Raw genomic sequence first — 23,739 nt, 5'->3', positions numbered from 1 at the left:
GTTAGAGTGCAGGTACGATCCGAGTGAGTCTGAATTATGAGAAGGTCAAGGAACGGAGCGAGCAGAGAAGAGGAAGGAGCTTGTGGGGAGAGTAACTGAAGTGCACGCCGATCGACCGACCAAGAAGGAGTCTCAATAGTTCTCTGAGTTCCAACCCCGTTCGAGAACAAAAGTTAAACTTTTGCTTCTTGTACCCTATTAGTATTAAGTGCATCGCTAAAAAAACGCGATACAAAGTGTTTATTTTAAATCATTAAAGAAGAAGAAAGAGAGAACTCATTGTAAAAAAACTCGTTTTGGAAACTCATTTTAGAAAATGCATTCTAAAGTATATTATATAAGTTCTTAAAAACTTGTTTTGGAATATATTCAGAAATTATGGAAATCTTATTCTGAAAATCCTGTTTTGAAAATCACATTCTGAAAATTGTAAAAAGCTGGAAATTTTTTGAAATGGGTAATTTGAAAGTGACTTTAAAGAAGGGTAAAATATCATTTTAAAAATTATGGGGTGCGCCAAGAAATTATGGAGGTGCAGGAAGCAAAAGCCGAGGTTAAGTGTGAGAAATGAAAGCCCAATTCTTCAGAAAGGCCCACAAGCTCATTTCATGTTTGTCTAGTCTATTCTGCATTCACTCTGCAACAAACCGAACAACAATGGCTTCCAATTCGAAATCGGAGACTTTTCTGCAGCGATATGGTTACGATTTGCTGTTGGCGTCAATCGCTGCTTTATACGTTCTCACCATTCCTTACACTAAGGTCGAAGAGAGCTTCAATGTTCAGGTCTCTCTCTCTCTTTTCATCTTCTTCTTCCTCAATTTGTTTGCTTATTTTTATTTATTTATTATTTATCTTTGTTTCTTAAAGGCAATGCACGATATTCTCTATCACTGGACTAACCTAGAGAATGTGAGTTTACTTTGTGCTGTTGTTAACTTTATAAACTTTATTAATTGATTAATTGATATGTTATTGGACTCAATTGATGATGTTTTAACGTTTCTGTTAATAGTATGATCATCTGGAATTCCCTGGGGTGGTTCCTCGCACTTTCTTAGGTATTTTTTTTTGTATTTTCTGGCAATTTCTTTCAAAATATGTGTATTATTTGTTTGGTCATAAAGATTTTTTTTGTTATGCTTTCGCATTTAGGCTCTGTTTGTACAAACTTTTTCACTAACACTTGTAAGAGAGAAAATATGAAATGAGCATAGGCTAAGTTTAGCTCATGTCCATGTTAAAAATAATAATTTAGAGAAACTATTTCAGTGAACTTCTATAAATTAGCTTACACGTAAACTGATTTTAGCTTATGGAAAAACTTATTTTATTTTTTATTTTTATTTTTTATACAAATTTGCTTATGCATACATAAGTTAATTTTAGTTTATGGAGAATCTTGTCGGAAAAGACCCTTAACACTAGGCAGGTATTTAGGCAGGTATTTGTGGTTTATTATGGAAGATAATAATTTTTTATGTAGAATTAAATAAATGAGGATTAAGGACTTGTTTATAAAGTTGCATTGGTTGTGTGCCTAATGTGAATGGTTCCATTTAATAATCTGAGATTGTGAGTACCATGTGTTATGTATGAGTTGTTAACGTGATTCAAGTTTGTTTAGTTTTAGCTGTGGAAATTTAACCGTTCTGATGTTTAGTTGGATTGTCAAATGGCCATGCTTTGTTAGTATAAATTGGTGCCTGCCAGCGTAGCTTTCTTTTTATTTTATTATTAGATGTTATCTGATAGTGCTGTTGTCATTGTTATTTTGTTTTAGGTGCTTTGCTTGTGTCAATCATTGCAGCTCCTTTTGTGTTGACTGCAAGTTTGCTGCATTTGCCAAAGTTTTATGCTCTTGTCATTGGTATCCTTCTCTCATACTTGACAATCAGTGCATTATGATTTTTGCTCATCATAGTTTTCAATGCTGTTTATCTTTTTCTTTATCTCTGGATTTTGCCTTCCTTTTGGTTTAAATTGAGATAGACTAGTACTAATGATAAAGCGTGGTGTGTTTCCTACTGGGTAGTGCATTAAGAAGCAAGTTATTAGTTTTCTGTTTGGATTACTGGAAATTGTGTGGATGAGAAAAAAAACACACTACAAGAAGTTTGAAGTATAAAACGCTATCTTTAGCTGGAAAAAAATGCTTGAAAAATAGTTCTGATCAAATTCTTGTTTCACTACATAATTGTGTTAGTCTGTGGGCATTTATTAGAGACCAATGTGTGTGTTGTATGTGCATAATTGAATTGACATATCAAATAAAGTAATTTGGAATTCATAGCTGAGTCTATTATCATTGGTGATCTCAAAATGCTAAAATATCTCAAAATGCCTTCAATTTTCATTCTCGCATTCTCTGTTTCTTGAGAACGTGGTGGGAAGTACATTAATATATCTTTTTGTTGATATCTAGTTCGAATGGCTCTAGGGTGCATCATACTATATACACTAAGATTCTTCCGACACCAGGTATGTACCTTTGTCTCTTTTTTTCTATTGATATCTGTTCATGACCAATAAAGAAGATATTCTAATAATAATCTTGATATGCAGATAAGGAATAAATTTGGGCATCAAGTAGAGGCCTTCTTTGTAATATTAACTGCCATACAGTTTCATTTTCTGTTCTATTGTACCCGTCCGCTTCCTAACATTCTTGCACTGGGCCTAGGTAACTACTTAGCTTGTCTTGCTTCTTTATATTCTTGATAGTGTTTCTCTTGTTTTTAATGATGAAAGGCAGTGTGAAACTAGATAACACCAGGGGGCAGACCCAGAATGCTGGATTTATATATGGGGACCTTTAGCTCAGAAAGGAAGGAAATCATTGCCTTGGTCGCTATCTGATTGTAGATAAAGGCATAATGGTTCTACAGAGAATTTGTATGTTTCAAAGAAAAAATGATATATACAAATACAATATGGAATGGAATAAAGTTGAAGTACACAACATTGTTATGATTCTAGTGGAGAGTAGAGAGAGGATAGATTCTGACTTGAGAAAGCCAGAATTAGAAACTGTAAATTCTGATAAATTTTGCCCAGGGATTATCCAGTTGTTGACTCAGCAGTTGGTTACATGATAGTGATTAATGTAACTGAATCATTATAAAAACTAATCCTTCCTTAATACAAACAGAAAGATGGCAGAACCAAGGACTAACAGAGTGCTAATACAGGAGTACACTTTGATTACTCTTTGACATCACGTTAATTTAATAACAGACACAAATGACCCTAATGAGATTTTTTTTCTTTTCTTTTCAAATATGCAACATGTGGATGTGTATTTTTAAAAGATTAGATTGATTTTTGATAAGTTAGCAAGAAATTTTTATAACATGTTGATAGGGAAATAAATTAGAAGGACACTGAGAAAATTCTATAAATTATTAAATACAACTTTTTGTTGCATTAATTCATTGAGTTTTATATTCTATACCCTATTCTAGTTTTCTGTCTTACTTACATCTAGAATTCTTTTAAATAATTTTTCTTGCTTTCTAGTCAATGTCATGGTGCTGGATTTTCTCTGGATTTATTTTTGCAGTGAATTTGGCATATGGATACTGGTTTGAGGGACGTTTTTATGCAGCTCTAAACTCTCTGGTATGTATATTGTTGCTTAAGGTTCATCTCAATACAGCATTCCTCTGTTGAATATCACGAACTCTTCTGTATTTTTATTTTCCAGTTTTTATCATATACATCTTTTGCCATGCTAGATGTTGGAATCAGTTTTTTGAACCAGGCTTCATGTAAGATTTCTATTTTTAAAGAGAAAATTTTAATTTTTCATGTTATCAAGTTTGCAAAAAAAGTTTTTTTTTTTTCCATTAGTTGGGACCAGTTACATGGATATTATTTCTTTATTTTTCAGAGATCTTTACTTAATATTGATTCTGAACCAATTCTATTAGTTTGACGAAATTTCTCATTTCTCGTTTGTATGTGTATGTGAATGTGTTGCCCATGTAATAACACATGGGAATTCCATGGACATGTGTGTTTGTCATTTTCTGCTTAGAAGAGACAAATTCAGTGCCCTTGATTATATTTTTTTTGTGTGGGAAATTAAAAAAGAAAGGAGTGAAGAATAGTTAAGGTGAGAATGAGATGCTCTTGGTCCATTTTGACCAGAATAGAGGGAAGCATACAATTTATCAACATTTTATAATATTTTTAGGGGTGACGAAAGTGGACTGTACATGGGACTTACATGTTTCTGAAAGCATGCAAGGGCAAAATTATCTTGTGAGAATATTTCTATGAATGCTATTCTTGCCCCTAATCAACTTTGAGAGAAAACTTCACGAGTTCCTTAAGAGGGCTGTTAGAGTAGTTTAAGTTGCGGTGCAAAGACAGTAGTGGCAGTGGTGTGTGGTTAGGGTGGAGGAGTAAGTGATAATGGATGATCAATGATGTGATGTCTCTTACATTCCATTTTGATAACGAAACAAAACCCACCTCCTTCCTTCACTCTGAATGTATTTAGCTGAAACATGAGAATTATCAGGGATTATAACCTTCCTGAAATATATATATATATATATATATATATATAATATATGTATGTTTATATATTTTAACTAGAACTAGATGTGGGAATTTTTATAAAGTGCATATCAATTCTGGAAACATTCTTTGATTCAAGTGATCAAGCTTTTATAATATGTTATGTTACTATTATTTAGCATCATTTTGTTTCCAATGATTTTGAAATTAAATCATTTTATGAAAATGGTAATATTTTTTTTCATAGTTGTACTAGTTTAATATATTATTTTTTCATGTATGCACTTACACACAGTGAGACAGGAGGGACTGTAATCCTTTTACCATTGATTATTGATACCTAGAATAGTTTCTGGAGTTAGTGGCCCCTTTTAATTCTAAATATCATAGTATGCTTGATATACTTTGCCTTTTCTCAAAATAATCTCTTTGTACTTTCGGATCATCAGATCTTTGCTACAACTGTATTCAGATGTGACATGCTGTTGCTTCTTTGTTCCATTGGGCTGCAACTTCTTTTGGTATGTTGTGCTTTTCTGTAACCTGCTTTTCTTTTTTCTCCTTAAATGCTTGAGCTACTGATATAGATATTGTCAGGTTTCCATTGTGCTTAACATCCATGTAAGATATCAGTCAATTCTTTAATTTGTTTGGTTTGAAGGATATCCAATGAGTTATGATGCTTCCCGTTACTTATAATAAAGATCACATTTCCTGTAAATATAGAGAACAAATTCTATTGATTTATATTTTTATTTCACTTTTTTACGAATATATACATAATATATTTTGTAAAATTACTCTCTAAATTTATGGACCTGATAATTAGTTAGATGGGAACGGATATAAAAACTAATAGTTAGGAAATATTGAATAATGGGTTATGAAATAGAGCAAATAATGGGAAACAGATTCCTAAATTACTATTAGTAGGGAACATAATCTGTGAGCTGTCATGGCAACAGCTCTAATATTGATGTCAACATTTCTCAGCATAATTTAAATTAAATCTGCTTTGGACTTTTATTTTATTGAGTATTTCAATTTTAAGGCTTCCAATTTGTGAGAAATTCTGTTGCTTTGTCTCTGTCTTAGAGGTTATAAAATAATCAACAAGGTGTTTGAAATGTTCACTTGGGTCACCATAAAATTCCTATGTTGGAAAATGCCTTAATTGTAGTCACTCCCGGCCTGCCTTATTTGTGGCCTCTTTGGGCTGCCTTAGTTGCAGCCTTGGGATGTACTTACTCCCACATTGACTAGATATTACTTAAACAGAGTTTATAAAGCTTGTACAGTTCTAACCTTATAAGCCTTTTTTGTAGAGTTGATTTAGGTTCTTCTCAGTCCAGTCCGCAAGACATTATTTAATGTTCATTTAACATTTAAATGTGGAACTTCATTGCTTAACCATGCCTGGTTTATCAATGTTTTGAGAACAGTGTTTATTATATTTGGCATTTGAAGTTAATTATGCTGTTTGATGAATTTTTTCTATCCTTTTTCGGACCTTGCTATTTTGGTTGAGTTATTATAAAATTGGAAATTTATTTTTGACATGGTAACATGATCATGCTTTGTGCCTAATAAAATTCATCTCTTGAAGGGAAGACAAACAAAATTTCAGTATGGGGTGCTCTGAAACACTGCACTGGGATGGCCCTCTTCTGCATAGGTTGGTGATGTACATTTTTTTTATTTTAAATTTAATCTGTAACTTAAATAAAAAAAATTATGCATGATAGGAGACTGTGCTGTTTAAATTTGATTCTAACATTATGGTCTTCTGAATACAGGTCTAACCATAATAGTTGATTCAATTATGTGGAAACGATTATTGTGGCCTGAATTTGAAGTCTTTTGGTTTAACTCTGTACTAAACAAAAGCTCTGAATGGGGAGTATCCTTCACCAAGTGATATGTTATATGGCTGTAGAATATGGAAAATATGTTATACAAATTTCATGATCAGGGTATTTTTATTTTTCTTCTGGTTCTGATTGGTTTGAAAAACCATTTTTTGTTTTTGGGAATAATTACAAAAAGGACACCTTGTTTTTTCACTTTCTTTTATTTTTGGAAGGGTTTGTTTCTACAGGAAAGTTGAGAACAAAAATCCATTTTCACTATTTCTTGCATAAAATATTTTTTACCAAGCAGGCCTTTTTTGCTACCCTTTTTTTGTGGCTGAATGATGAGGTTAAGTCCTGGTTTAGTAGGGAGTTAGGAGGGGGGATCTTTTGTCACCTTTGTTGTTTACTTTAGAGGTTGATGTTATGAATTGAGTTCGTTCAGATGCTGTCTGCGGATAGGAATATCATTAAGGATATTAGAGGTGGCTTATTGTTTACAAGAGTTTATGGTCTTTATTTTAAGTTTGCTGATGATACAATCATACAATTCTCTCTTTAGAGGATAATGATAGCTTTGTGAATGTTTTTTATATTATATTTTTGGAAGACATATTTGATTTGATGGTTACTTCTTCTAAGTGGTTTGACTTGTTTAAATGTGGATAGCTATAATTGTGTCTGGATGTTGTGAAATTTCACTGTTTTGGGAGTTCTATTGGGAGGTAATGATTTACTACTTCTTTTGGAAATCCTGGGAATACTAAGATCTTTGTTTTGAAGTGAGTACCTGAAAGCCATCTGTGACCCAATAAGGATTTTTCGAACAGATATGTACTTCCCTTTGTCTCATAGTGCATGTCTCTTTGGGTATTGTACTTTGTTTCAAAATATTTGTCACTTCAGGAATCAAGAGAGCATTAATTACTTTTTTTCATCAATAACTTCATTTATGGGTATCTTCCTAAATACTTGAATGAATTCACAAATACATTCTTACTTGTTAAATAAGATTAGGTTCTGAACAAAAAGTTTTTTTCTTTTATCATAGTAATTTGTCTTTATTAATTTTCTTAAGAAATGTGTATTCTCTTAAAACACAAGTAATATGAGATGGAGGAATTAGTAAATTTCTGCAACAACAAGGATTTTGGTGTATTGGGATTAGGGTTTGGATGGTTGGATGTTCAGTGGCTAATACTTCTTCTAATCTTCATTGATCTTTGTGAATTTTATCTGTTTTTCCTGGGGACAAGGCATAATGAGTTCATCATCATATAAAATCTGCATATTGCTTGTTGCTTTTGATAACACTGTCCTATTTGTATTTCATATATTACTACGTTCCTTGACAAGGTTATTGTTAGACAAATGCTTTCCACTGGTACTTCACTTCAGCACTTCCTCGTTCACTACTTGCTGCATATCCACTTTCACTGGTAAGTCTTGGATTGTCCAATATCTTCTAATGATTGAATAGTTCCTTATGTAGATTTCTAGCTTGACATAGTTTCTTCTACTTTCATTGATATGTTAATAATTTGTAACTTAAGTATGAAATAATTTGGGTTTTCTCCTTAAAATCAAATCTGTCTAAAGGTAGCACCCAAATTTTGCTGTCTACTTTGAGCTACCACTTAAAATTAATTTTTTTCCAATGATTTATGCTTGAGCTATCAATTAATAGAGAATGTCTTTTACCTGTTTGCATTGTTCCCTATTTGTTTTGAGTCAGTTCAAATATCTAAAATGCATATACTTAACCATGTATCTTCTTTAAAACCTAGTTTAATAACAGGATATTTGGATTGTGGATAGTCATTGTAAATGCACTGAAGATCAGACTTTTTCTAGACAAATGTGTTGGGCCATACTTGGCGATAAAGGATGGATTTATAATTGTGTCATTTTTAATTATTTTGGACTTCCTTTTTCATAGTTTATATACTTGTCTTGTACATAAACCTATCTCACGTTGAGCAACTAATTAATTTGTGTTTCAAATGTTAATACTTGTGGGATACATCAGATTTTTTTAATTGAGTTTTTGTTTTAACATTTATTTATCTATTTATTTAAGATTGTTCTCTTTCTCATTTTTTTTTCTTGAGTTCATAGCTTTCCTATTTAATTTAGTTAGATTAGGATTTAACATTTTAGGAAATTAATATTTCCTTAGTATTTAGCCAGGATTTTATATTTAACTTGGATTTTAATTATCATTGGGTTATAATATCTTTTGAGTTTCTTATGTTATTTGGAACAATATTTAGATTTTATTTTCTTTAGTTTAGAGAATATTTGAAACCCAATCAGAGATAGCCTTAGAAGAGTGCTTTAGGTGTGTAAAAAAGGATTACAAGAATTGTATGATTGCTACACATATTTAATCTTTATTTGTAATTAAAGGAAAATAAGGAATACATGAATAAAATCTGAAAAATTACAAGTTTCCCTATTTACAAATATCATATAAGATCTTTTACGAGGTGAACTGATTCATATCACTTGATTGTTAGAAAAGACCACTTTTTCTACCTTCCTCGAACTGAAAAAGTAAAAAGAAAAAAATTGGGAAAAGAAAAAGAAGAAAGCCTCTCTTACATCCTAATTTGAGTTTCTTGACATGCTGTTCTTGTTTGCAGTTTGGCCTTTTTCTAGACAGAAGAGTACGAACTTTCACTTTTCCAGTTCTTGCCTTTATTTTGCTTTATTCTAAGCTTCCTCACAAGGTACTATATTTATAATGTGAAATCCGATGCTTAATTTGTGTGTCTGTCTTCAAACTGAAACATATATTCAATATTATTCTGACGCATACTGCAGGAGCTTCGTTTTATCATTAGTTCAGTTCCAATATTTAATGTCTCTGCTTCAATTGCTTCTAATAGAATGTAAGTTCTCTTTATGAGTATTATACATGTCTTTAAAATTTAATTGGGTTCTATTTTTTATTTTCTAAACTTATTGCACTGTGTGATCACGGATACTAAAGTGCAACCAAAAATGGATATTAGGGGAAAACAAGTAATTGGGATTTTAAAACATGAATGAATTTGCTATCCCTTCCTTATTTCTATGGCATTACCATGTATTCTCTGTCATTTGTTATTGGATTATGAACAATATTCTCAACATTTTTAATGCTGCGTCAGCCTGTCGCGAGGCTCATTAGACCAAGGCATTAAGCTTGGGTCACAAATGGCAATTCTTGACTGTGAGGACTTGAGTGGAAGTTGCCCTTTTATTTCAGACAAACTTGAATTTTGCCTTACGGGTGGTTGTATGAGGTTATTGTATGGTTTATCAAGAATCATGCATATTCCTTGCTTAAATTATGTAAAATTTGGGTTGAGGTTCATTATCCTTTGTAGCTTGAAAAATTGAATAACTAGCATTTGCTATAATACATTGGAGCAAGTTATTTCAATTTACAAAGCTTCTTTCTCATCCTCTATATGTATTGGTTCTTCTGGACTGGGCTTGGTATAACGCTCTATGTAGCATTAATTCAGACACTACATGGAAACAAGGACACAACAAAATAAAAAAACATAGGACAGAGAGATAGGACATGCACACCCACACACACATATAATCTGAAAATGACAAAGGATATGATAGTAACTTATTAAGTCTCAAAAACAAATTAGTAAGAGGCATCATATTCCATCATAGTCCACAACAAAAATCTAGCGAAAATCATCATAATAAAGAGCCTTACAAAAAGATAAATACTATGAATTGTTGGTCATTACTTAAAATTACAACTCCTAAATTTGGTTCATGAAGTGACAAAGTGTTCAAAAGGGAAAGAGACTCGGAATTGAATGCTAGTTCAAAGAACGAAAATTCCTGAATTGAATAGGGATTCTAAGTAAAACACCAAAATGAAAGCACATTCATTATTCCGAGTCACATAAAGTTAAAACCCTAACACAAAAATGAAAGAAAAAAGAAACTTACAAAGCAAACTTCTTGTGTAGGGAAGCTATCTTTCTCTATAGAATCATCAACTAGCTCCTCGAGAGGCACAACAATGTCAAGGTTCCTGAATCTGTCAAAGATGCTTGAGTAATCGAGCCTCAAGTGCCAAACATCATTGCTTTTCCTCTTGTTGAGGTACAGAAGTTATAGAATTGAAATTGAGGAACTGAGTGAAGCTTCAATAGAGTAAAAAATCTTTTGGTAATCATCAAATTGAGAGGAGAAACGTAGAGCCCAAAGCTTGGTTTGAGAGACAAAAACAATATTGTCCATGGATCTTCCAAAGACACAGTAGCCATTAGAGAGCTTCTTCATGAGAGTCGTGATTGTGGTCCAACCTCCATGATGATAAGAAAGTTCTCCTTATTTGTCTTGCTTACATTGCTTCTCTTAGCAAAACAACTTCAACAAGAGTAAAAGATACATGGTAGAAGCAAAAAACGATTGAAAGAGTATTACCAAAGGAATGAGGGGTTGTGTCCGTGTAAGAGGTTGGGTTGTGTCATCATCGACATGGTCATTGACTAGGCTATGTCCGACACCGCTTCCATGCTACTTTTGTGTCATGTCTAATTTGGTTCCAACATGGGGAAGTGTATGTTTTGAGCCATGTTTCTGCTTCACAAATAGTGCTTCAGTAATATAAGTTCTAACAATACAATATATATGTTTATTCATTTTGTTAGTTGCCAAGTGAAGGCAACAAGACAATTAACATCATTGAATGAACCCAAAGCATTTGACATTTTGATTGCACTTACAACAATAGGTGGTTTGAGGTCATTTATGTGTGAAATTTCATTTTTCTCATGTAATTTAGTTTCAAATTCAACATGACTGTGATAATTACAAGAACTTATATGTTGTGACAACTGGACACCATTACGTAGGAAATATGCTTTGGATATTTTAGAAGAAACAATGATGTTAAATACAGCCACTAGACACACGAATGGATCCAAAGAGTCAAACTGGTACTAGGCCAAAGAGAGCCTTATATCCTAGGATATATAAAGGGTTAGTTGGCAAGCTAAATTATCTCATTTTGACTCGTCATGACATTGCCTTTGCAGTGAGCGAAGCAAGTCATTTTTTGAGTTCTCCTTGTCAAAATGTAGTTGTACAAACCCTAATATATATTAAGAATGTCCTTAGCAAATTGCCTCATTTACAAAGATAAGGGGAGTACTCAAATTGTTAGGTATTTTGAAGCTGATAGATATTCTACTTTAGGAAATTGTGTTCTTGTTGGAGGTAATTTAATATCTTGGAAAAGTAAGAAATAAAATATTGTAGCAAGATCAAATGCAAAAGCAGAATACAGGACAATGACTTTAGCACCTGGAAGCTCATATGGTTGAAGCAGCATCTGAATGAAATAGCTTAAATTTGTAGAAAATTTTATATGTTGTGTTGTGACAACTTGACACCATTACACATTGCCTTTAATTCTATCTTTCATGAAAGAATCAAACACATTGAGGTAGATTATCATTTCACAAGGAAAAAACTGAAGTTTGGAGATATCATATCTGATGGATTTGTGTCTCCTTTCTTGCGGTTTTTGTTGAGGAATGCGGAAGCTCCATGGTTTGATGGTGGAACAAAGCTCTCCTAGGAGTTGTGATAGCCTTGGAGGTGGTGCATGAGAAGTATGAAGAGTAGGAGTGGTTCGGCCTACTCCCTTTGTAGGTGAAGGTTTGAAGATTAAAAGCCTATTCCTAAGAGAGTTTAGGTAAAGAGTGAGAATGGCACAAAATTGACAGCATTTCACTAATGAATTAATCTTGATTTGTCAACTCTTGTGATTATCTGATTGACATATTCACTATATCTCTACGAGGAACAAGGATCAATCACATTTGTAGCAAGTTGAAGACATATGACTTATATGTTCCAGCTTGAGGGAAAATGTTATGATTAAAGAAATAAGAATCATATCTTTATAATAATTACAGATATTAGGACCATCAGAAATATCAAGATGTATTATTCTAGGATCTTATCTTTATTATAAAAGGATATGAAATCTCCTTTATTCACTGTATTGATTTCTTTTTCTCGATATAAATAAACCACTTATGCTGTCATAGAAACACAGTTTCAGCTCAATGATTGTCTTTATGTTTATAGTTTTACAATGACAACAAAAAAACCATTAACCTACTAGTTGGGGATGCAAATAGTATGGAATACATTATTATGTTCATTGTCATCTAGCCATTTTTATAGAGAAACAAGTTAACTAGATATAAAACAAGTAAAGAATAATTACGAGGACAATTGATCCAGCTAAACTAGAAATCTGGAACCAAAGGAGAATAGGAAAGAGAAAACTAAGAAAGCAGCACAGGTGGTCAATTTTTCTATGCAAGGTACAAACTGTTGAAGCTGCTGCAATTTGAGTTGAGTGCCAAAAGAGAAGCAAAATACATAACTTTAGTCTGGATCCAGTTTGTGTTCAATATATTTGTAAATCCCATGACTTTGCTTATCTGTGTAGCTTGTTGATGAGATTGGTTGAAGAATGAATGGAGGAGTTGTAATCAGGATGAGAAATGCAGGGTATATTTGAAGTGATGATTGAACTGAACTGTATTTACATTCTATATAGTATAAACAGAGATGAAAATTGCAGATGTTTCACTTTTTTAGTAGTTATATCTGTTTTTTGGTTTCTTACCCTTTTAAGTTGCTAATCTTCATTAATATGCATCCTCAAATGTTTCAGTTACAACAATAGGAAAAAGATGATTTGGAACTTGCTTTTCCTCATTTTGTTGGCATTACTTTTAGTGAGGTTGGTTCAATAGTCATTTGTTTCATTGGTAGTGGATATATAATTTTTTTGTACTTATTCTCTATCTTGCAGTCTTGCAGGCACCATCACAAGTTTCATGGCATCATACTGGAACTATCCTAGTGGGTATGCCTTAAAAGAATTGCACGGAATTGGTGAGTACATAAGTCCTGAAATATCCATGCCTTGGCTGCAAAGTATTTTGCTAGAATTTTCCTAGAGAGAAACTGCTTCTTGTTTGATCCTTCATTTGGTAAAAATAGTGTGTTGTAGTTTCTGTTTTTCACAATTAACAGTGGCAAGTTCTGTTAAAAGTTGTTAATATTGTTGGACTGTTGGATTCTCATAGGATTACTAAGTATCGTTTTTTTTAATATGGGTCACTGAGCTTGATATTTTGGTCACAGTTTATTCTTCTAGAAGTTATTTTCATGGTATGGTTCATTTTGTATGATGATAAAGATATGATAATGTAAATATGGAAAAAATATATAGGTTACATTTGGGGATTATGTTAGATATTTCTTTCTTTACCCAATTGTATAGTTACTAGTAATTATAAATAGAGGATCGTATGTGTCGTCTGATACACAGTTCCTGCATGTACACTCTTATGTGACATTTCTGGATTAAATTAAGTGATGTGTGACTTTGATGTGCTTTATTGAGACTTATTCTCTTACTAGTATTCCAAAAAAATAATGATAATCTCTATCCCAATTCTCAAAAGGATATTTAGAATAAACTGTGTGTGGTTCTTTGGTCAGGGGTTTGAGCAAAATATTTAACAATTATAGTCACAATAAATATGCCTAAGCTTTCCCTTTTGGCGTTCAGAGCTTTTGGTAATTTATTCATGGACCAAGATGCAATAGTGGTTCTCAAGGACAATACAAAGGCAGTGTTTGTGATACTTATTGTGATAACCAAAAGAAGCATTCCATATTGTTTCCAATCTTGTTTTCTAGGGGGATGACTTAGCACAATGATGTAGATTGTCACTATAAGAAAATATCCATTCTACAGACATGATAACTTGTTTTGTCAATCCAAATGCTCAACAAGCAGATATTTTCACAAAATATTGTTTGAGGTCCCTGGCCCTTGACAAGTCATTGCATGATATCTTCTTAAACTACCTTTGTCACAAATAAGCTAATGTTCTAGCTTGGTGAGTTGTGTTAGAAAGAAACTATTATTATTTCTACACTCAATGTATCATTTAAGCATATTTTTCTGGTGTTCGGTTGATGTAACACGATTGTTTTGATGTGTACAATTGATTTTCTTGCTCCAAATTCCTTTCATCTTAATAGGAGTCAAAGGAGCAGTCTTTGAGACCTAGAATAATTCCAAGCCAGAAAAATATTCTCATTTAAATTAAAAAAAGGAAATTTCAACAAAGGATGAAAAAATTGAATGCTACATGGATGATCCTTTTCATATGGCTCCTTGTCATTACTTTTGATGTATGTGTTAATTTTTTTAATTGTTGCAGGTTTTCATAATGACACAGATGAACAGTTGGTGCACATTGATACATTTTCAGCCATGAATGGGATATCTCGCTTTTGTGAAAGTGATTTGCCATGGAGGTATATTTTGTTTCTATTCTTTTTGCGCTGTACTAATAATGCATCAAGTTAATTGCATGGATCCTGTTAAAGATATAATTATGTAAGGAAATATTATACAGCATTAATTTTATTTAGGGATTACATTTTATATTTCTTGTTTCTTTTCATTGTGTTGTTCTTTTCCTTTTAAATAGAGAATCATGTATGTGCTCGTAATGCACAATTACTTGGGAGTTGGTTCCCTTACCTCTCATGAAGCCTGTTGTTGGTTGTCATTGGGTGTATATTCTGATGGTTGGACTGGATGGCAATATTGATTGGTACAAAGTTCGCTCCGTGGCTAACGGCTATACTTAGATCTTTGTAAACAACTATGGTGACATCTTTCCCCTGTTGCCAAATAACTTTTGTGTGTCTAATTCTTGCAATGGTTGTCATCGGTTATTGGCTGCTTAACCAACTAGACATTAAGGATGCCTTCTTCTTACATGGAGAGTTGCTAGAAGAGGTTTACATGTAACAATATCAAGCTTTCATCATCTCTGGTGGATCTCACCTTGTATGCCACCTTTGACACCCTCTGAATGACTTGAAAGAGTCTCCCCATGCCTGGTTTGAATGCTTTAACTCTACCTTAATCCAATTTGGTATGAGTCATTGTAAGACTAATTACTCTGTTTTCCCTACATTGTTCACCTGATTATGCATTTATTTGGTGTGAATGTTGATGACAACATCATCATAGATGATGACGTTGTCATTTCCCTGAGAAAATATGCACTGGACATCTTCACTAAGACTAGTATGCTTGACTGTCTTCCAAGTGATACTCATGTGGACCCAAGGTCAAGCTGCTTCTGGATCTTGAAACTGTAATTGAGTATGACATAGAGGTAATTTCCTGTGGGAAGGCATGTAATGGAGGCCTTGATAATGTTGCTGAAGTATGTAGGTATTTGGTTGACTGCAGGCTTTTTCTGAGCATAGTGAGAATGATTAGTGAATGTCTTTCTCATTGGACTAATGAAAACACAATGAACCTTGATCTATTTTTCCTGATGCTCACCATATTCAAGTTTATTAGTTAACACCTTATCTCTAGTTGATGAGCCATCATTGTGATTCTAGGGTTTACATTTTTAAACATTTACTTGTGAGTGCCTTTCTTAGGACAGAAAATAAGAATAGGAAAATGACAGGAAAGGTGTACCATAGGAGAAACATTAGGAACCTCTAAGGGAGCGGTTAGTGGTTAGTGGGGGTATGGTTGGTCTTTAAATAAAGACCAACAGGTTTTGGGAAGGGGAGTTTTTGGAGAGGATTAGATTGTGTCAACAGGAATAGTCCTGTGAGAAAGGGAGGTTGTTCCCTTTGAAGGTTTGAATTCCTGTAACAGTGAATCTCAATAAACAAAGGAATTCTCAACATCCTATCTCTATCTTTGTGTGTCTCGTTTTTTCTTTTTCTGGGTTCCTAACAATTGGTCCGACCTGCCAGATCCGAAGGGAAGCTTGGGGGCGAGAAAGAAGAGGTGGAGGATGGAACAGAGGACGAGTGCATTGGAGAAGTTGACCAGCGATCAAGGAAGAGTGATGATGGAATTAAGAAATGATATCAATGGGTTGAAGGACGACATCATAGACATCAAGGAAATGCTGCGGAACCTCAAGAAGGGGGACCGATTATCGGACGGAGGAGAAAGTTCAGTAAATGGGGAAGAAAGAAGGGATGAGCGGGTAAAACAGAGTAGCAAATCGGAGTATGAGGACGAAAGCGAAGGAAGACCATGGTCGAGGAGAATAGAACTTCCGATGTTTGAGGGAGTAGACCCGATTGGATGGCTGGCTAGGGCCGAGAAGTTCTTTGAGGTACAGAATATTTCAGCACGGGAAAAATTAAAGTTAGCGTTCATCAGCCTGGAAGGCAGCGCTAGTTCGTGGTTCATTTTCTGGAGAAAGAATTCCAAGAACCAATCTTGGGAGGAGTTTTCTTTAGCTCTGATTCGCAGATTTGGGGGGAAAAGAACGGAGCTCCGTTTTCGAGAAATTGGCCAAGCTCAAACAGAAGGGGAGAGTGGAGGAGTACATCCAAGAATTTGAAGGATTGGTATCTCAAGCCCCACAAACCGGAGAAGAACAGTTGCTGGGCTATTTCTTTGCGGGCCTACAACCTAGGATTAGAAATCAAATCCGACCCCATGATCCGAAGGAAGTGATGAAAGCAATGGAGATTTCTCTTGATGTAGAGGAAGCGTTCAACGAGGAAATTAAGGGGATTAGCGGTTATCGGAACGCCACCACTTTCAGTCGATCGGGAATAGTGAGTCGCGCCGACGTGACGAGGGGAAGCGGTGGATCGAGTGCAACGAGCATGGCTAGTAACGCCAGGAAGGAGACGATCACGACTAACAGGGAGGCTCGGCCAGGGGAGAGCACCAGGAACCGTGGGTCGAGGACGCTTCCGTACCCCGAGTACGTTAGAAGGAGAGAAGAGGGCAGGTGCTTCCACTGTGGCGGGGCATATAGCCCGGGCCACCGCTGCCCAGAGAAAAATCTGAGGGTGATCATTTGTGCGGAAGAGGAGGGGGATTTGAGTGAAGAGAATGGTCATGATGAGGAGGAAGAGAGGGGAAACCCAGAAATGGACCTGTCCATTTTCTCGGCCGAGGGCTTAACACAACCACACACCATGAAATTACAAGGCACCGTGGAGGGAAGAACCGCACTGGTGCTAATTGACAGTGGGGCCAGTCACAACTTTATTTCAACAGAGTTAGTAAGTCAATTGGGTTTAAAAGTTGAAGCAACACCAACTTATACGGTGAGGCTAGGGGATGGCTACAAAAAATCTGCAAGCGGATGTTGCCCAGAGGTGGAAGTACAGCTGGGAACTTATGGAATCAAGGAGAAATTCTTCGTATTTGAGCTAGGAGGGGTGGACATGATTTTGGGAGTGGCATGGTTGGCGACTCGGGGGGAAGTGAAAATTAATTGGAAGACTTTGACCATGAGTTTCTGCAGGGGAGGAAAGCAAGTGCACATCCGAGGAGAGCCCAAATTAGCTCGAATGTTGGTGACGCCAAAAGCTCTAAAAAAAGAGAAAGAAATTGAAGCAGTATCCCTTGTGTGGGGAATAGAAAATGCTGAAGTTTCAGTCTTAGACCAATCCAGAATTATCCAGGATTCTGCTGAATTAACAGGGTCACAAGCAGCAGAGTTGGAGAACGTCCTGAAGGAGTATGAAGGGGTTTTTGAAGAACCCAAACAGCTACCACCCAACAGAGAAATTGACCATAAGATTCCGATCAAAGCTGGAACGGATCCTATCAATGTAAGACCGTATAGATATCCCTATGTGCTGAAAACAGAGATAGAAAAACAGGTAGAGGAAATGATGAAGAGTGGAATAATTAGACCCAGTAACAGCCCCTATTCTAGTCCGGTGATCCTCGTGAAGAAGAAGGATGGCAGCTGGAGGTTTTGTGTGGATTACAGGGCTCTGAATAAGGCAACTATTCCAGATAAATTCCCTATTCCGGTGATAGAAGAACTGTTAGACGAACTATATGGGGCGCAATTTTTTTCTAAAGTGGACCTCAGGGCAGGATATCACCAAATTCGCATGCATGAATCGGATATACAGAAGACCGCTTTTCGCACCCACCATGGACATTATGAGTCACTGGTAATGCCTTTTGGGTTGACAAACGCGCCTGCCACCTTCCAGTGCACCATGAACAGCATTCTACAAGCTTATTTAAGGAGGTTTGTTTTGGTCTTCTTTGATGATATTTTGGTCTACAGCAAAACTTGGGAGGAACACCTGGACCATTTGAAGCAAGTTTTAGAAACCCTGCAGCACCACCAGTTTTATGCCAACCACAAGAAGTGCGATTTTGGCCAGCGGGAGATACAATATTTGGGTCACGTCATATCTGGTCAAGGGGTTCAAATGGACCCCCAGAAGATTTCGGCTATACTGCAATGGCCAATACCTAAGTCCTTGAAGGCCCTAAGGGGTTTTTTGGGTCTCACGGGGTACTATAGGAGATTCGTTTATAACTATGGAAAAATGGCTAGGCCTTTGACACAACTATTAAAGAAAGGAACTTTTGTCTGGACAGCAGAAAGCACGAAAGCGTTACACAAGTTGAAAGCAGCAGTCACCACAGCTCCGGTGCTGAAGATGCCAGATTTCAGTCAAGATTTATGTATTGAATGTGATGCGTCGGGGACAGGACTTGGAGCAGTGTTATCTCAGAACAAACAACCTATTGCTTTCTTCAGCAAGGCCTTAGCTGAGACTTCACTCACCAAATCTGTATATGAAAAGGAGTTAATGGCCTTAGTGTTGGCTATTCAACACTGGAGACCGTATCTGATAGGTTGGCGGTTCACAGTGTATACTGACCAAAAGAGTCTGAGATACCTTTTGGAACAACGAATAACCACCCAGAACCAACAAAATTGGTTAGCAAAGTTGATGGGGTACGACTTTGATATTGTGTACAAACCGGGAGCGACCAATAGGGTAGCAGACGCGCTGTCTCGAAGGCTGGAGGAAGAGGAAGACAGAGTTAAGGAGATGAATATCTTGTCCAAACCTTATTGGAGGGACATCGAATTAGTGGAAGAAGAAAACGAGCAAGATCCTACCCTAAAGAAGATCATGGAGGACTTGAAGAGCGACCCGGAGTCACATGGGAATTACACCCTGGAAAATGGGAGACTTCATTACAAGGGTAGAATGGTGCTGCCGGCGTCTTCCAGTTGGATACCCAAGTTACTACACGAATACCATACGACTCCGTTGGGTGGACATTCAGGAGTTTTCCGCACCTACAGAAGGATAGGTCAGTCGCTATACTGGATGAACATGAAGAAGAGTGTGATGGACTACGTCCACGCCTGTGCAGTGTGCCAGCAGAGCAAATATCAGGCGTGTTCACCACAAGGATTGCTACAACCTCTACCTATTCCGAAAACGGTGTGGGAGGAGATAAGTATGGATTTCATCGTCAGGCTTCCGAAATCATGCGAGAAGGACGCAATACTGGTGGTAGTGGATCGCCTTAGCAAGTATGGTCATTTCATCGCCCTTAAACACCCATATTCGGCGAGATCTATTGCGGAGGTTTTTGTTAAGGAGGTAGTGAGATTACATGGCATTCCCACATCCATAGTCAGTGATCGGGATTCAACGTTTCTAAGCCTGTTTTGGAAATAATTGTTTAAGTTGCAAGGGACGACGTTGAAGATGAGCACGGCCTATCACCCCGAAACAGACGGTCAAACGGAAGTGGTGAATCGAACGTTGGAAACATACCTACGTTGTTTTAGTTCGGAACAACCTAATGTATGGGCGACGTTACTTCCGTGGGCGGAATACTGGTATAACACCAGCTTTCATGGAGCGACCAAGTGTACACCGTTTGAAGTAGTGTATGGTTGTCCCCCACCATCCTTGACACGCTTTATTCCCGGAGAGACGATGGTAGAGGCAGTGGAACAGGATCTAATGAACCGGGATGAGGCTCTCTCACAACTCAAATTTCACCTGGAAAGGGCGCAGGATATGATGTCTAAATACGCCAACCGCCATAGGAGACCTTCCCCAATTAAAGTAGGTGATATGGTCTACTTAAAAATCAGGCCCCATAGACAACTGTCAATGCCAAACAGATTACATCCAAAGCTGGCAGCCAAGTATTACGGCCCGTTTCAAGTGGAGGCTGCCGTAGGAAAGGTGGCTTTTCGCCTACAGCTGCCAGAAACAGCTCGAATCCATCCGGTCTTCCATGTATCGCAACTGAAGTTAGCAATAGGGACACAAGAAGTTCAACCCGAGCTCCCTAGGGAGTTGCAAGGTCCGACAGAGGAATGGCATCCAACGGAAATACTGGATAGACGAAGATTGTTCACCCAAGGAGCATATATTCCACAACTATTGATAAAATGGAATAAAGGAGAGAGGGACACCGCTACGTGGGAGGACATGACAACAATCAAAGAACAATTTCCTGAATTCAACCTTGAGGACAAGGTTGCTGTATCAGAGGGGAGTAATGTTAGGACAGAAAATAAGAATAGGAAAATGACAGGAAAGGTGTACCATAGGAGAAACATTAGGAACCGCTAAGGGAGCGGTTAGTGGTTAGTGGGGGTATGGTTGGTCTTTAAATAAAGACCAACAGGTTTTGGGAAGGGGAGTTTTTGGAGAGGATTAGATTGTGTCAACAGGAATAGTCCTGTGAGAAAGGGAGGTTGTTCCCTTTGAAGGTTTGACTTCCTGTAACAGTGAATCTCAATAAACAGAGGAATTCTCAGCATCCTATCTCTATCTTTCTGTGTCTCGTTTTTTCTTTTTCTGGGTTCCTAACAGCCTTCTATACTATTTGTTGCTGTAGCAAGTCCAATTCTGGATTTGAATGTTAAGAGGGGGACTCCTCCTAACATTTATTAACTCATGATGATTATGCAGATTGTTTTTTGCATATGCTGTTTACATGATCTATGATAGTAATGGGAAAGATTTAAGTGTTAACAAGGTATTATTAGTATACTTTTTATTATTGTTATGTTGATTGCTTGCAATTCGTGATGACCAGACCATGTTGCTTCCCACTATTTTCGGACTCTAATGTACTTTCTTGAATTCTTTGGTGCAGGTATTCTAAAGAAGAACAAATTAGTTTGGAAGAATTTCACCATAGAAATTTTACTTTTCTTATAAAGTGAGTTATATTAACAGATTGGTATATTACTTCTAGACTAGTACTTGACCAAACATAAATTGTATGGCACATGCTATGTTTATGATGAGAGATATTGCCAAAAGATAGTATTGTCAAGTGAGCAAGTGTGTGAAATAAAATTGATGAACTTGATACATTAGATCCCCTTGAAGAGTATGTGTGTTGGCAAGGACTTCATCACCATATGTTGTGTTCATAATGGTCATTGCCATGAACCAACTTTCTTGAAGCTTATGTATAGTTTAAAGGCACGTTAATAATTTTATATTACATCTAGAATACATTTCTTGCATCATCTCTTTTGGCTTGAATCATAAACAGTGTGCAATCCCACCAACGTTGTGCTGAAATTTATTTAATATTTATTGCAAGAATGTTGCAGCATGGACTGAAATCTGTAACACTTGGTTTGGAAGTATTGATACCATGTTATGGACCTACTATCCCAAAAGCTTAAGCTAATTAAGCGAAGATGCATGAATGATTTTGTATTACATCTCTAACAGACATAATATTTAACATTAGGTGCTTGGATGAATAAATTTTCTTTATGACTTCGGTCATCTTTCTGTGTAGAAGTGCCCGTGATAGAGAGGAATGAAATGAACGTTTGGAAATCTTGAACTGCAAGTTATATAGATTTTTCATATGTCAGTGCATTGCCTGATTGCAAGAAATTTTCCGGTTTATCTGACTTCCTTGTTGATCTTTTAACAGTGAACATCCTGTGATCAATGGATTCAAGTGCCTATTTACTGAAGATGGATTCTCAAGAGTCCGCTTGAAATCTGGCTTTCCACCCATTTTACTGGTTGGCAGTTGCTATCAGTATTCACAACCAGCTCAAACAATGAATGCTTTGTTCATTCCAGAATTATTGATCCTTGTTTTCACCCTTTGCAGGTTAAAGAGCCCAAAGTTTATGTCCATGGAAGTTTAGAAAACCAGAATATTGTCAGCCAAAATTGGTCTGGCTGCTCATTATGATTTGTCTGGTATGTTAGTCTGTTTGAGATCGTCAGGTTTGAAGGGTGTGGGTATCCTTTTTGTCCTTTTTTTCTTAGATACCAATGAGGAAGAGCGGTGAGTAATTTTGACTAAAGTTGGTATTGTGACCCCTACTAACAAAAGCTTTCAAGTTATTCCATATCAGATTGTTGAACCAGTATGAATCTACTCTAATTGAAAAATCTGATATAGCTACATCAGAGGAATCAATGTTCGAAATACTACAAGAAAAATTATTGTACTCGTATGTACATTCTCATTATCAATGAAGTACATGACAAATAACTTTTGAAAGCATTGGTGCCATATAAACATGCATATATGAATAACACATTTTTCATAGGTAGATATGGTAGTTAATTTAGTTACACATTTTAATTATTTAGTAATATAATTCTGTATGCTGTTAATTATTAAAATATACTTTAGCCTTAAGTCTCTTATTTCTTTCCTTTGTTAATCAACTGTACTAGTAGGGGCGAGGATACAAAGGCTATGATTGTTTCTCGTGCTCCTCTATAGGTTCTTCTGCCACCCCCATACAAAACACTCTTATACAAAATATGAAAATATTTTTTTATCCTTCTTGTGTCACTCCCATAGAGTAGTTTTCGGATTATGTAATCCGGACACGCATTTGAAAAAAGATTTCTGGATTATGTAATCTCGAAAATAATCATGTATCTGAAAAAAAAATCTAAAATTACAAATTTAAAAAAAGACTTCTAAATTATATAATTCGAAATATTACATAAGAACATATGGAGGTGGAGCTAATCACAACAATTAATATAGGTCCATTATAACCTTATGAATATCAGTACACAGGATCCATAGAAGAATTAAGACGAATGAACTTCATAATTTTTCACTCTTTTAAATGATAAATATTTGAGTATATTTATTATTTTCTAGAACATTATTATAATGAGCTTTATATATATATATATATATATATATATATATATATATATATATTCTTCATTCTAATGTACTCTTTTTAATATTCGTTCCATGTGCACTTTATTAATAAATTTCGCTTTAACTTATTAAAATTAAATGTATTTCCAAATTTTCACGCACATCCTTTTACACTTACAAATTTAAATTTTTTAATTGAAATAATACATTTTCTAATAATTTTTCATGTTTTGACAATTATACATTATTTATATTTTTTTCACATGTTAATTAATTCTTAGATAATACTTGAAACAATATTTTAATTATAAACGA

The 23,739-nt window shown here is 35.5% G+C and overlaps 1 protein-coding gene across 5 annotated transcripts; it reads left to right on the top strand.

Annotated features, from left to right (window-relative positions):
- The first annotated feature begins 567 nt into the window (after window positions 1-567).
- Window positions 568-22,797, top strand: ALG12 (homolog of asparagine-linked glycosylation 12). Of its 5 annotated transcripts, none has more exons than XM_068621861.2 (19): window positions 568-786; window positions 871-912; window positions 1,016-1,061; window positions 1,784-1,870; window positions 2,426-2,481; window positions 2,566-2,683; window positions 3,563-3,621; window positions 4,977-5,048; window positions 6,139-6,202; window positions 6,324-6,427; window positions 7,745-7,816; window positions 9,023-9,109; window positions 9,204-9,271; window positions 13,096-13,164; window positions 13,237-13,319; window positions 14,663-14,759; window positions 21,409-21,474; window positions 22,213-22,306; window positions 22,399-22,797. In XM_068621861.2, the coding sequence occupies exons 1-19, from the start codon at window positions 568-570 to the stop codon at window positions 22,480-22,482; spliced, it is 1,587 nt and encodes a 528-aa protein (XP_068477962.2). In that variant the 3' UTR covers window positions 22,483-22,797. The 5 variants fall into 5 exon arrangements, 4 of the variants coding, with proteins under 4 accessions (XP_068477962.2, XP_068477963.1, XP_090152570.1 ...); XR_016516294.1 differs by having other exon boundaries at window positions 629-786; window positions 7,741-7,816; XM_068621862.2 differs by lacking the exon at window positions 1,784-1,870 and having other exon boundaries at window positions 629-786.
- Window positions 22,798-23,739: the final 942 nt, after the last annotated feature.

Source organism: Phaseolus vulgaris, chromosome 10 (genome assembly GCF_051622355.1).
Source record: "Phaseolus vulgaris cultivar YP4 chromosome 10, ASM5162235v1, whole genome shotgun sequence".
Lineage (NCBI taxonomy): Eukaryota > Viridiplantae > Streptophyta > Magnoliopsida > Fabales > Fabaceae > Phaseolus > Phaseolus vulgaris.
Note: the sequence above shows the minus strand (reverse complement) of the source record. Positions and strands in the feature narration are given on the sequence as shown.